This window comes from Eleginops maclovinus, chromosome 24 (assembly GCF_036324505.1).
Source record: "Eleginops maclovinus isolate JMC-PN-2008 ecotype Puerto Natales chromosome 24, JC_Emac_rtc_rv5, whole genome shotgun sequence".
NCBI lineage: Eukaryota > Metazoa > Chordata > Actinopteri > Perciformes > Eleginopidae > Eleginops > Eleginops maclovinus.
In genome coordinates, this window is record NC_086372.1 from 7,689,581 (window position 1) to 7,702,757 (window position 13,177).

Genomic DNA, 13,177 nt, shown 5'->3' on the forward strand with positions numbered 1-13,177 from the left:
CAGGGAAACAGAGACATGCTGCCTGCAGTGGGGATAGTACTTTTGCTCCCCTGATCCGAAGATCAATGCACACATTGCACCTGTCACAGTACTGTATACACTTTGCTAATATCCAACATTAAAAAAACGTTTAGAATTTTAATGAACAGATTATACCATTTCATTAAAAAAAAACGAATTGTCGATTTTTTAAATTAAATGTGTCACTTTGATTATTAGGTAACAACGATTGTTAAAAGCTTCAATTTAATTCCCTAATCAGATAAAGGTGTATCATAATGAGCAGACTCACGCCTGATCAACATGTTCGGTTGGCGCCATCTAGTGGCTGAAACTGGTCATTACACCACGTGAAAAACATGCAGGTTTACTTTGCTTAGAACTTAAATAATGGTACAATCAATCGTTAAAAACCCCAACTGATGATTTTAATTATACAATTATAATGAAAATAACTTAGCAAGCTAAAAAATGCACATTAGTAATGTGTAAAAAACACAAATATGTGTTAATCTTGCTAGTAATGCCAAGCAAAACAAAGCTGTATCTTATGAAAAATCGTATTTATTATTTAATTTATTATTCCATCTTTTTTATGTATTCCTTGACATACAATGCCACCTGGTGTCTGAAGAGGCTCATTGCAGCTGGATGAGTCAAAGCTACAAATTGAAACACGGCACCTGTAAGGATCTATGAACACATTCAGCAGTTCTTTCTTGGAGGAGCCTAAACACACTTCAGAAGTGATGCAGCCACTGGGAGGTGGATTCAGTACAACTTTGGAAACATGAACACCAGAATCAAGTCTGAATGTTTTGTATGAGAGTTCAGGGGAGGAGATTCTCCTGCTCAGCGTTTCTTCCAGGTGAATTTCCTTCGTGCTCCCTCCTGGCCTGGCTTCTTCCTCTCCTTTACTCTGGGGTCGGGCGTCAGCAGTCCAGCTGGAAATAAAAAAAGAAGACAAATGAAACAGGATGGAAAAAGGAGGGAATAATGAGACAAAATTGGGTAGCTTCTGGAAAAAATGGTTTTATTATTTTTGTTTCTGTCCAGCTGTGTCCTAGTGTGAATTTCAAGAAACAAGGACATAACAATAAAATCATAAAACAGCAAAAGTAAAGGAAACAAATTAAAGTAGGCTTTCCCTTAAAAATATTTATTAAGAAATGATTTAAACCACCACTTGAACTATATCGTTTTTGTTCTTTAAAAGCACAGATGTAGCTTAAAAATCATCGTTTGTTCACTGTGGTAATTAAAGATATTTTTGTTAATCTGATCAGACACTCAATAGAATTAATTTTAAAAACTCATAAAACTGGAGTTAAAAATGGGAAAATGAAAAAAATTCTATTTATATAAAATAAAATAATCCTGAGGGGATTCAAACCAGACCCACCTTGCCTCATGGTCTCCACCTGCCCCTCGGACAGGAAGCTGAGCAGGGCACGGGACACGGCGAGCCGCAGTGCCCCCGCCTGGCTGGAGCGCCCGCCGTCCCTCACAGTGCACTCCAGGTCGAAGCGCCCCAACATGTCCAGGAACTGAAGCGGGAACATCAACTGCTCTCTGAATTAAAGACAGGGAAGGAAAGGAAAATGACCAGGAGATAATAAAGGACAGGGGGAGGCTGAATGGGAAGGGGTGTGTGTGTATGTGTGTGTGTGTGTTGAACAGATAGCGGTATCAACGGCTTAGCTAATTTAATGTCTGCTTGGATGACTTCTCGACAAGCATAGAGGATCCCGGCACCGTGGAAAGCTTTTTCTTACAATCTCACCTCCACGAGTGACTTCTGACTCAGCAGGAACAGGATTTGTGTGTGTGTGTGTGTGTGTGTGTGTGTGAGAAAAGAAAGTGAGTTCTGGATGGCGTCTCAGGCTGAATGGCCCATGGGTGCTGACAAAGTCAATTGTCACCTCTCTGCTCCGATTACAGCCCCCTCCTCACGCTGCGTGACAACACCAGCTCTGGACTCTCTCTCACACACACACACACACACACACACACACACACACACACACACACACACACACACACACACACACACACACACACACACACACACACACACACACACACACACACACACACACACACACACACACACACACACACACACACACACACACACACACACACAATCGCTCAACTGTGTAATTAACTCACTACGAGGAGATAAATAGGAAAACGAAGCTGCTTTTTTAATGTATTTATATTTTTTGAGGGGGACAAAGTAGAGCACATGATGTGTAGCCTTTGAGGGAAATGTAATTCTGGCTCTCCTACCTGTCCTGCTGCACGGGGAAGTAGTGCACGTAGTCTATGCCGTTGATGGTGATGCGTCCCGAGCCGCAGTCTCGAAGAACCACCGACGAGGTAGACGTCTTCCTCCGCCCTGAGGAGGGAACACACACCTTTATCTGACTTTTCTTATCATATATTATGATAAAAAGAGGTCTGAGAGTGTGTTTGTTTGACATTTATGGAGATATTTCACACATTTGTTACACTAAAACCTTAGTTTTGAGCGCATAAATTGCTTTAGAGGTTAGAAAAAGAGAATATTCTTCTGTTTAAATACCAGGAGATAATCAGAAAACTCATGGCTCCTTAGTCTTGAACTTCTTGTTTTATCTGTTTCAGTTTGTGGCAGATAATTTCTTCGGACATCGGGGAGCATCTCTCCAAAAATAAAACCGGAACAATGAACATGGGTCAGCAAGTGCTAGTTCAAATCCCCCCTCAGGATTATTTTGCTTTAAAGCCTTTAATATGTTTCTGCAAATTTTCCCATCTTGGATTGATTCCATTTTGTTATAAATCCATGTTAATCCATGACTGTCTGATCAGATTGAACAAAAATAGCTTTAGGTGAACAAAAGATAATTTTTGAGCTATAGTGCTTTTATCTCGCAAATATGTTTGAACTCGATGTATAAACTAGTAGAAATCCAAGTTTTATTTGGTGCTTGACGAGATCCAACAGCTCAGAAGAAAGTAAAGGAAAAGGAGAATCTACTTTAACAACAATCCTGATTATTTAGATAATTTTTAGTTATTTAAAGGGTGGATGTGTCCCACTGCGTACATCAATTTCCCATGAATGAATAACAACCTCCCAAGATGTAAAACTCTAATATTGTGCATTCCTACCTTCCGCGGTGCTATAAGCCACGCCCCTCTCGTCTCGCTCCAGCGCCGGCACTGTCTGTTTCCTGGACTGGGCGTCGAGCTCCCTCCTGTAGCCCAGGACGAAGCTCTTCTCTGTGCCACAATAGGGCAGGGACAGCAGGCGCTCCATCAGCTGGATGAAGCGATCGTACTGAAGGGAAGCAACATGGGAACTTTTACACGTCTGCAGTGGGAAACAATCTTTTTTAAAAGATGTCAGGGACGAGAACACAAATGGACTTCTTACATCATAGGTGCCAATGCCCTCGCCGAGCAATATATCCAGCTCATCCTTTGTGAGCCACCTGCTTGTGCCGAGGCCACTGGGAGGAAAACACCATGTCAAATTTCCAAGAAAAGTGTTTGTATAAAGAGGAATCCCTGGTGTGATTCCTTGAATATTAAATAAAACATCCTGAAAAAACTAAATACGACCAGGCCAGTAGAAAAGAAATTCTGAAAAGTTCACTAAAATGCCAAACAATTCTTTAAAAATCAAAATGTTTCTTTACTTACATGGGCTTGCCGTCCTGGGAGAAGAGTCCTTTGAGTCTCAGGCGATCCTGGTGCTTCTCTACCTCCAGGATTTTGCCGTAAATGTCCTGGAACACACCAACACACACAATCAGGATGACACATGAACACGGCCGATTACCAGAGCTTCCCCTCTCCTCAGGAGCTATATCCCATCATGACTGTCGGAAATCCAGATGTGCGGCCATTTCTGGAGGGTCATAGTCAGCTGTATGACTACTGTAGGTTGTGTTCAGTGACTGCATCGGAAAAAATTAACCTTAAAATGACTCAATATCACCATGTGTCCTTTTCCAAAATGAAAATGGAACTTACTCATATAGAATCGAGTGTCCTAGAAGCTGATGACACAGAAATAAAAACATTATCCCATCATTCACTTCAGTTAAGTATAGAATGACGCAGGACAGGAAGAGGAAACCCGATGAGAGGACATGTCTTGGCGTGACCTGAGGGGGTGTGTTTCACAGACAGACAGATGGAGGAGGGAGCACACAGGTCGCGTCCCCGAGGCAGAGACCTCTCCCGGAGCCTGGGTCAGAACTCATGGCTGGCCATGAACACCTTTCTGATTCTTAAAGAAGTTAGAATATCTACACCTGGAAACACTCCTGAGGTGTGGGAAATGGACACGAAATGGACACGAGATGGGGAACAGGAGGAGGAAGATAGAGAGCTGCTCAGGGGTGAGGGGCCGTTTGTACCCCCCCCCATCCTTCCTTCCCTGCTAAATCCCCATGGAGGAGTTGCTCCCCGTGGCGGGACAAAGCCTGACATTTCACACCTCAGATAACACTCTGAACCTGGACACAGAAACACTATGCATTATTTTTATTTATCCCTCCCTGATGGAGATTTACTAATTTGGAAAAAATACTACCAATCTTTTTTTTGTTGTTGTTTTAAAGTAGCTAAATTGAACACTTTAATGCAAAAGGGATACTTTGGCATTTTGCTGCCCCCTGTTGGTTATCTTTGGGACTACAGACATTTTCTGCATTAGACACAAATAAATTCCATCTGCTTGCCCTATCTTATTCATTTCACCCTTCTTTCACCACAGTCCAGCTTAGTAAGACTTCTTCACATTTTTTGTGTCCGTCTGGCAGATTTCTGGATATTAAAAATCACGGACTGTCACATTTTGATCCGTTTCCCTCTGCCATTTTATTTCCTTCTGATGCACAAAAGAGGAAATATGTAATTTAATTGTGCAGCAAAAAGGAATACATGCTGGGATCAGTGTCAAAAAATGTATTTCAAATATTTAAGTTAAAGTATCTACAAATACGCCATTACTGAGATTTTTTAGCCATTTTGGTTTTCAATTAGCCCCATAATATTGGTCATGAATTATTTTAAAATGTCAGCTCACCAGGTATTCTTCAGTGAATCACACCGGACTACCTTTTCCCCCTCCCTCCCTCCGCCTCCCCTTCCTCTGATCTCCAGCTCTCTCTCACCGCTCTCTATTCATTCTGAGAGACGCAAGGATCTGACGCCGCCTCTCCTCAGGGACCCACCGCCTCCTCTCGACTCTCTCTGAATAAGATATGACCCGAGGGGGGAGCAGGTGAGGAACAACTAGCTGGATGAAGATTTACCTCCAGCTCACATGAAACCTGACAGCGCGGCACTCACATGCATCAGGGAGTAGTAGGCCTGTTTGCCGGTGTAGAACAGGAAGTGGAACGGCCGCCTGTCCTCCCCCCACTGCACGGCTTTAACACAAGACAGACAGACAGTTAGAATGTATGCAAATATTCATTTTTGAATTTTTTTAAGTCACAGATAACATACCTTTCTGCCTGGGGAATATTTCCTCTGGATGCTGGAAATAAAACAGGAGATTTTGGGTCATATTGGGAGGACTTTGATCAATCCCACCAATATTTAAAGACTATAGATTCCAACAATATACTCCAGGTATACAGAACCTGTGTCTGATTGGCTGAAACACCAAACAGATCATTGCAGCATCCCATAAACCCCTCTGTTTCAGCCCTGATTCTGTGTCTGTAGTTTTAAATGCTAAAGAGCTGCTGCTGGCAACGCCCCTCTGAGAAGTGATTGGTTAAAAAAAAACACAATGGTGCTCTAGGAGGAGATCCAGGTGATCACGAGGGTGGGGCTTACCTTGGATGCACAACCCAAAAAAAACATTGTGACATCACAAAGTGGTGAAATCTGATTGGCTCATTTTCAGACAGGGTTTTATAGAGATGGATCAAGACAAAAAGAGAGGGGGTCTTTTGTTCCTGAGTCTCTTAACACAGAGGGGACACATATTTATGTAGAAAAAGACATTTAGCATCATAGGTGACCTTTATACGAGTTCACAGACATACCTTCATGAGGGGCCGGGCCTTCTTCTCAAACAGGCCGGAGGGGAACAGGTAGGCGATGCTCCTCTGCGGGAGAGAGGAGGAATAAATAAAAACAAGGGGCCGTTTGATGGCAGATCATGACAACGCTGACACGTCGGGACACTGGAGGTCACGGCGGCAGACGACAGAGGAAGTGACAGCAGAAGAAGAAGAGGAGGCGCAAGCTGCCGCGGGTTCAAGGGAAGGCGAGGAAGAGTTGGGAGGAGAAGTTTGTGGCCTGGGTGACAGCGAGCAGAGGACACTATGGACATCCTGCAGTTCACTCCAAGTTCACCCTCCTCCGTGTGTGCGTGTGCGTGTGCGTGTGTGTGTGTGTGTGTGTGTGTGTGTGTGTTATTAGCAGGTCTACAGATGGCCCTGTGAGTGTGTGTGTGGGAGAAGAGGGGGAGACAGAAAGTGTGCTGGCCCCGCCACACTCATCAAGCCAGTCTGTTCATCTCTCTCTTCTTCCTCTTCCTCTCGGTCCGTTCATTAGTGAGGCAGCAGGTGCTAGGGGGGGGGGGGGTGCAGGTTGCTGCTTTAAGGTTGTCATAACGGCAGAGAGCAGGAGGAAAAAAGGCCAGTGGAGAGAAATGTGTGTGAGAGAAGTTAAAAAAGGTACAGAGGAAAGAGGGAGAGGGAAGGACAGGGAACAGATGAACCCTGTGTGTCCCCTGAGCCTCATGTGGCAGAGACCCCCGAGGGCCACAGTAACAGGAGGAGAGAGACACACAGGAGCGCCACGTCGCAGGAGGGTACATTTTAACCACATGGGGAAATCAATCGTGCTCAATTCTGACCGAGAATGAAAAGAAAGACTAAAATAAATCCAGAGGAAATTTTCACAGTCTACTTTTTCCTTTCTAGAGGAGCTGAAATGATCGCTCGATTAATCGATTGGTAGATAACAATTAAATGAAGCCATTTTCAAGCAAAAAACACATACGAATAATTATTAATAATGATGGAAAACAAACTAAAGCAGCAAATCTTTGCCACATTTTTTTTTGCTTGATAAATTAGCTCAAAAATAAATAAAATCCTTGCTAAAATAAACATAATTTTTTTTAGAGACAAAATGATTCATTATTAAATGGAATCAAATGACAATTTAATGATCCTAATTTGTAGCCCTATTTTCTTTTTTCATTCAGATCATTCTTAATCTTTTTACAAATGTTCACCAATATCTTCCATTGCAATGGTTAATTATGGAATAATTTACCTAACAAAATATCCAACAATATATTCCAGAGCACATCTTTGGAATGATTTGCCAAAGATTTTCAAAATAAAATTACACTAAGCAGCAAGACAGCTAAACAATTGTTGGTATTCTGCTTGATTAAGGAGTACAAATGTAATAAATTATCAAAAAGTATGTATTATCTATCAATCAACTTTGTAAAAAGGTTAAAATATTAAAGTTTAAGCGATAGTTTGAAATAATTCTGACTAGAAATCTCATCCTGGCAGTCCCAAATTTAAAAGATATTTCAAAAAACCTAATAAGATAATTGAAGTTTTAGAAAATTCAAACTTTTCTCATTGTCATTTAATCCGTTACTGTGTGTGTGGCTTCTCCTATCCTTTAATTGTTCCTGGGTCTTCATCACTGTCACACCTGATCCCTCTGGACTGTACAGCGGGGTGGAGGGTTCATCAGGTCCCTCTCCACTCCTCTCCAGTCCTCCCAAATGTTCCCCTTCCCCTCCACACGTCTGCGTTCTAGCCGCTGGCCGTCGCTTTAGCTTTCACAGCCCGGCTGTAACAGCTCTCTTCATTATTTGTGAGGGGCACCGGGGACCGGCCGAGGGGGAAGTGGGAAATCGGGCTAAATGGTCGGGGCAGTGAGGGCTGATGCATTGCCAAATCTGGAATAACACAGGGCGTAGCTAATCTCCCCGATGCAGCAGATTACAGGACACTAACACCTGCCCAGCTGGAGGATAAAACCCAATTAATGGTTCAAATGTGTCTCATCAGAAGAGGAGATATTTTTCCGGAATAGTCCGTACAACAAAAAGTGTTTTTAGGTACAGTAAAGAAATTTAAGACAAGTTAAATGTGTATATAAAGTTTAACAGATGGCCTCTGTCAGCCACAAAATCCTACTCTAACAGCATGTGACCAAGGAAACTGAACATATTTTATATTAATGTTATTATAATGTCAATATTTTCTTTTCATTTTCTCATTCTACGTGCCACGGTGTATGGGTAGAAATTGTATAATTAAATACAGTTTATTTTTTATAGTCAACAAATGTCATTAAAAGACCAAATTACGTTGGTTATTTTCTGTATATCATGTGTAAATAGTAACGATTAAAAGTTTTCTTAAACCAGATGGTTTTATTCTTTATCAAACAATAATCCAACAGAAGTATGAAGTCAAAACTAATTTTACATTTTTGTTATCCAGTGTTTTTTGATGTATTTATATTAGTTTAACATGCTAATCCCAAAAGAAAGCTATCATGCCTATCATTATATCTTTCTATCTAAAATCCTAAACTTGCATCCTTATCCGAATATCAATATTTCAGAAATAGAGGAAAGCAGCACCACTTACATGAAATTATTCTTTATTTAAATGAACCTTAATTTAAAATAACCTTTATCTTTTAATCATTATGGTTTGGCTTATTAATATAAGACTTTACATTAAACTCTCAGCTATTTATTTTTGTGAGTTACACTAGGACTTAAAAGATGTTAATTGAGATGATTTATAAGTTAATTAAATTCTCTATTTTTGCTGAAATGTGCACTTTCAGGGAAATTTAAATTTGAAGCGAGGACGTTAATTTTCATCTTTATATTCCGCCTGGATCCATCAGTAAATATGATGTGACGCAATGAAAAGTGAAGAGGAAAAGACGATAGGAGCTGATTTTAAGATACCGCAACCCCTCTGCAAACAGCACTTGAAAACACAAAGCCTCTGTCTCTTACATCTACGTCCTCCTGGGTGAAGTCCTCGGGGTCCTCTCCCATCATGTTAGCCAGGTGCCGTTTCCCAATGTTGTACTCCTCCACCTGCTTCTGGATGAACTCGGCGCTGAACTTCTCCTGCCCCACAGAGGTCATGTTCTTCCTGCGGAGGACGGAGCTCACACATATCTGCCTGCTCAGGACCTGCGGAGGACAGGGCGGATATTCTGAGAATACTGATGCTGTGTACAAGAAGACGACTCTTTAACACACTTAATGCAAATAATATAGTATTTTACTTTTATTTTTAGCTGTAATTGCCCTTTCAAAGTGTTTGTTTGACAGATAGTCTACATCAGGGTTGTCCAAACTACGGCCCAGGGACCAACTGCAGCCTGTTGTCCATTTAAAATTGGCCCTCAGCTAATTCTTATGGTATAATTGAATATGTCCCACTCACGAAACTTGGGCTTTTGTTATATAATACTTCTTAAATAGTATTTGTGTGTTAATGAGCCCACTTTTCAAAAACATTCAGTAAATTAAATTTAAAAACATTTTCAAAGAAATCTTAGTTGATAAAACTTTGGACACCCCTGGTCTAGGCCTAAATATGTTTATCTTTCACTTTCAATATCTATCTATCTATATTTATATTTATTTTATTATTATTTTTTGTTTACTTTTTGGTTGTCTTACTTTCTATTTTATGTATGTTTATGTTTCTAATCTTTTTTATTTTCACATTGTGAAGGGGAAACTATCTTATCTTATACGAAAAAATGATATGTAACTATGCTTACTTGTTAAATAACTTGAGCAACACCCAGCCGAAATCTAGTTAAGGGCTAATAAATGTAAGTTATGATGTTTAAAAGTAAATTCCACCATGAGAAAGTGTAATACAACCTTGACTAACTGTAATTTCATATATTTGTCAAGCAACATTCGGCTGACGGAAGCTGCAGCAGGATGCTAGCTCAAGGACGTCAGTGTGTGTGTGCATTGCAGTCTACCCCTACACGTTCACGTTTATTTTACATACCCAGCTTGTTAGTTTATGTTTAAACAAAATAAGCTCTTACCTGTCGGCCTAATTGTGACGTAAGATTGTTTACACTCGAGCTGCAATTCCCACATCTTCCTAAAATCGATCCCACGGTTCGCATACAGGACGCCGCCATGTTTACTGACAGCGGTGACGTCGGAGGCGGAAGTTGTTACACGTCACTGACATGTGCCATGAATTGTAGAATAAAAAACAATACATTTAATTAAAATATAACCACATCTTTACGGATAATATCGTTCATTTTGTTTTTTAAAGTCAGCTGTTATTAAAAATGTCCGAATAAATTAAGCTTTAGTGTCTGTCGACTTCGTTGGACTATTTGTTAAACTCTATAATGGTAATACCATAAAGTACATTAAAAAATAAATATTGCATAGAAATCATAGTCCATATGAAACCTCCAGTATTTTTAAAATAATGCCAGATAAAACTGTGTGTAATTGTATGTATTCAAATCCCTCTGAGTTCTGCATATTGTAAATGCACATATTTTATTCATATTTTAATTTAATTTCTACGGGTATATATATATATATATCAACCCTATTAGATGTAAATATTGCTATATTTTAATGTTATTATGTTTATTTAAAATGTGTTTTTATCATGGCTCCAATTTTTGTTTATCTTTATGTATGTATATGTATAATAAGACAAATTCCTTGTATGTGTGTGTGTACCTGTTTCTGATTCTAATTCTTGAATTAGTTAAAAAAAAAGAAAATACTTAAAACCTAAAGCCATCATAAAGCTTTTTTACATATCTACTTCACGAAAAAAGAAAAGAAAAACAGGATTGGTTGTTTTGTTCCTTTTTTGTGCATTTCTACACTGACAAGAAGAAGACGTTGATTAAAAAACATCAGAAATAGAAGAGGAATGTTGAAATGCAAGTAAGTAAAATTTAAAGCAAAACAGATCTTCTAACCAAATACATCAACAACAACAAAAGTAAGAAGAAATACTGAATAAGAGACTCAACTGGATAATCCAACCCACATGACAACGGACCACAACACTGCAAATTCTGCCTGAAATGACAAATGAAGCAATACAAATGTGTATACAACGAGGACAAGACATTCTTAAAACAATTGAAAATAGTGTTTTTTTTTCACTCTATTGTCTGCATCATTTACTCAGCTCTTTAATATCCGACCACATCACATCACAATGTCCCAGCTCATTGAAATCGTGTATTGTTCAGCATGATCGTGGAGATTCAAAACAGGTGGCCACATGTTGCAGTTAAAAGCTAAATCTGCAGTGATCCGGCACACCAAAACTATTCCTCATGTCCTTTTGTTGAGGTTGTAAATGAACACCAGCCATTGCCTGAATGTTAAATGCTAAAACTACTTCAAACTTGTTTATCTACAGGTTGAAAAATGACCGAATCCACCTGTCACTTTCACTATTCCAACAGTGGAAATGTGCAGAAAGAACCTCCTTAAAGGTCACTTATTTTGCAAACTGCACTCTTCAATGTCTTTAACATAAATATGGGTCCCCGGTGTATGAGGGTTGTCATTTTCTGACACTTTGTGTCAGAAAATGACAACCCTCTCTCTTTTCCTCCTTACCCATATCTCTAAAAATGGGGGTACAAACGAGCTGACCCAGCTAAGCTGTGGGGAGACGAACAGTTAAGTGTGCGAAAAGGGAATATTGGAGAAAGTTTTGTGAGTCGATTGAAAGAACATCTCCAATTCAAAGAGTGTGGGGCATGATTAAGAAGATGAGAGGCCATGGGAGGGATTTTGAGTATCCAGTAATGATTGAGGAGCAAAGAATTATTACTAATAGTAAAGATAAGGCTGAAGCTGCAGCTAAGGCATTGGTAAAGGTGCATAGCTTAGGAAATCTAACTCAGGAGGAAAGAACTGGAAGAGAAACAACGCTAAGGAAATACAGAGATGTTTTAAGTGAGGATGTAGGAGATGGGGAAGTTCTTAATGCCCTGTTTACTTTGAATGAACTTAATAGTGCTTTAAAGAAGGTTGGGAAGTCTACTCCAGGGAGGGATATGATTTGCTATGAAATGTTAGACAAGTTAACTGATAAAGGGAAGGAGGTAGTTTTGAGGTTATTCAATAAGATGTGGTTGGAGGGAGTTATTCCAGCAGCATGGAAGCAATCTGATATTGTACCCATCAGGAAACCTGGGAAGGGCGCAAAGAATCCAAGCAACTACAGACCGATAGTATTAACGTCCCAAATGGGTAAGGTGATGGAAAGGTTAGGCAATGACTGATTGGTTTAGTGGTTGGAAACATAAAATCTGCTTCACAGCTATCAGAGCGGATTTAGGAAGGGAAGGGGGACTATGGATCCTGTAGTTGCTCTAGAGAGGATTCAATCAGGAAAGCCCAGGTTAACAGAGAGACAGTTTTAACTATGGTTTTTGATGTGGAAAAGGAATACGACATGATGTGGAGAGAGGGCCTTCTCATCAAACTGAGACAGATGGGTATTAAAGGAAAAATGTTTAAGTGGATTAGTGACTTTTTAACTGGTAGGAGGATCATAGTCTTCAAAATTAATGACGCAGTTAGCAATGAATAGATAGTGTAGAATGGCAAGGTAGCATTATAAGTCCAGTGCTTTTCTTGGTTATGCTTAATGACATGTTTTAAAATATAGACAGATCAATTAAAGTGACACTATTTGCGGATGATGGGGCTATGTGGATGAGGAGTAGGAACGTGAACTATGTTGTCAATAAGATGCAACAGGCAGTGAATGATGTTCAAATGTGGGCCCTTGAGTGGGGATTCAGGATCTCCATAGAAAAGACCAAAACTGTTTTCTTTACTAGAAGGAATATTCCCCAAGAGTTTAAATTTAATGATCAGGTGTAGGTTTGGAAAGAGTTGATTGTTTTAAATATTTGGGACTATGGTTTGACAAGAGACTTACTTGGTCTGTACATATCCAGAAGATGATTGAAAAGTGTAAGAAGGTTTTAAGTGTGATGCGTTGCTTGCGTGGGGTGGATTGGGGTGCAAATAGATCAGCTATGAGAACTATCTGTATTAGTCTAATTAGATCAGTGTTTGACTATAGGTGCGTGGCTTACAGGTCTGCAGCTA

General features: G+C 40.0%; 1 protein-coding gene across 1 annotated transcript; it reads right to left on the reverse strand.

The window, feature by feature from the left end:
• Positions 1–544: 544 nt before the first annotated feature.
• mrps9 (mitochondrial ribosomal protein S9) lies at positions 545–10,238 on the reverse strand. Its single transcript, XM_063877354.1, has 11 exons — positions 10,099–10,238; positions 9,035–9,217; positions 6,060–6,122; positions 5,512–5,542; positions 5,353–5,432; positions 3,694–3,779; positions 3,425–3,500; positions 3,160–3,328; positions 2,293–2,401; positions 1,403–1,572; positions 545–944 (listed from the first exon to the last, which is right to left on the reverse strand). Exons 1-11 carry the CDS (start codon positions 10,195–10,197, stop codon positions 853–855), a joined length of 1,158 nt encoding a protein of 385 aa, XP_063733424.1. The 5' UTR covers positions 10,198–10,238; the 3' UTR covers positions 545–852.
• Between the last annotated feature and the right edge of the window lie 2,939 nt (positions 10,239–13,177).

Excerpts from the sequence above, each read along its gene's own strand:
- mrps9 (XM_063877354.1), bottom strand. The coding sequence starts at position 10,197 with ATGGCGGCGTCCTGTATGCGAACCGTGGGATCGATTTTAGGAAGATGT. Across the intron at positions 5,543-6,059 it reads AGGCCCGGCCCCTCATGAAG|CATCCAGAGGAAATATTCCC; the intron begins GTATGTCTGTGA and ends TTTTATTTCCAG. Across the intron at positions 945-1,402 it reads GGTGGAGACCATGAGGCAAG|CTGGACTGCTGACGCCCGAC; the intron begins GTGGGTCTGGTT and ends TTTTATTTCCAG.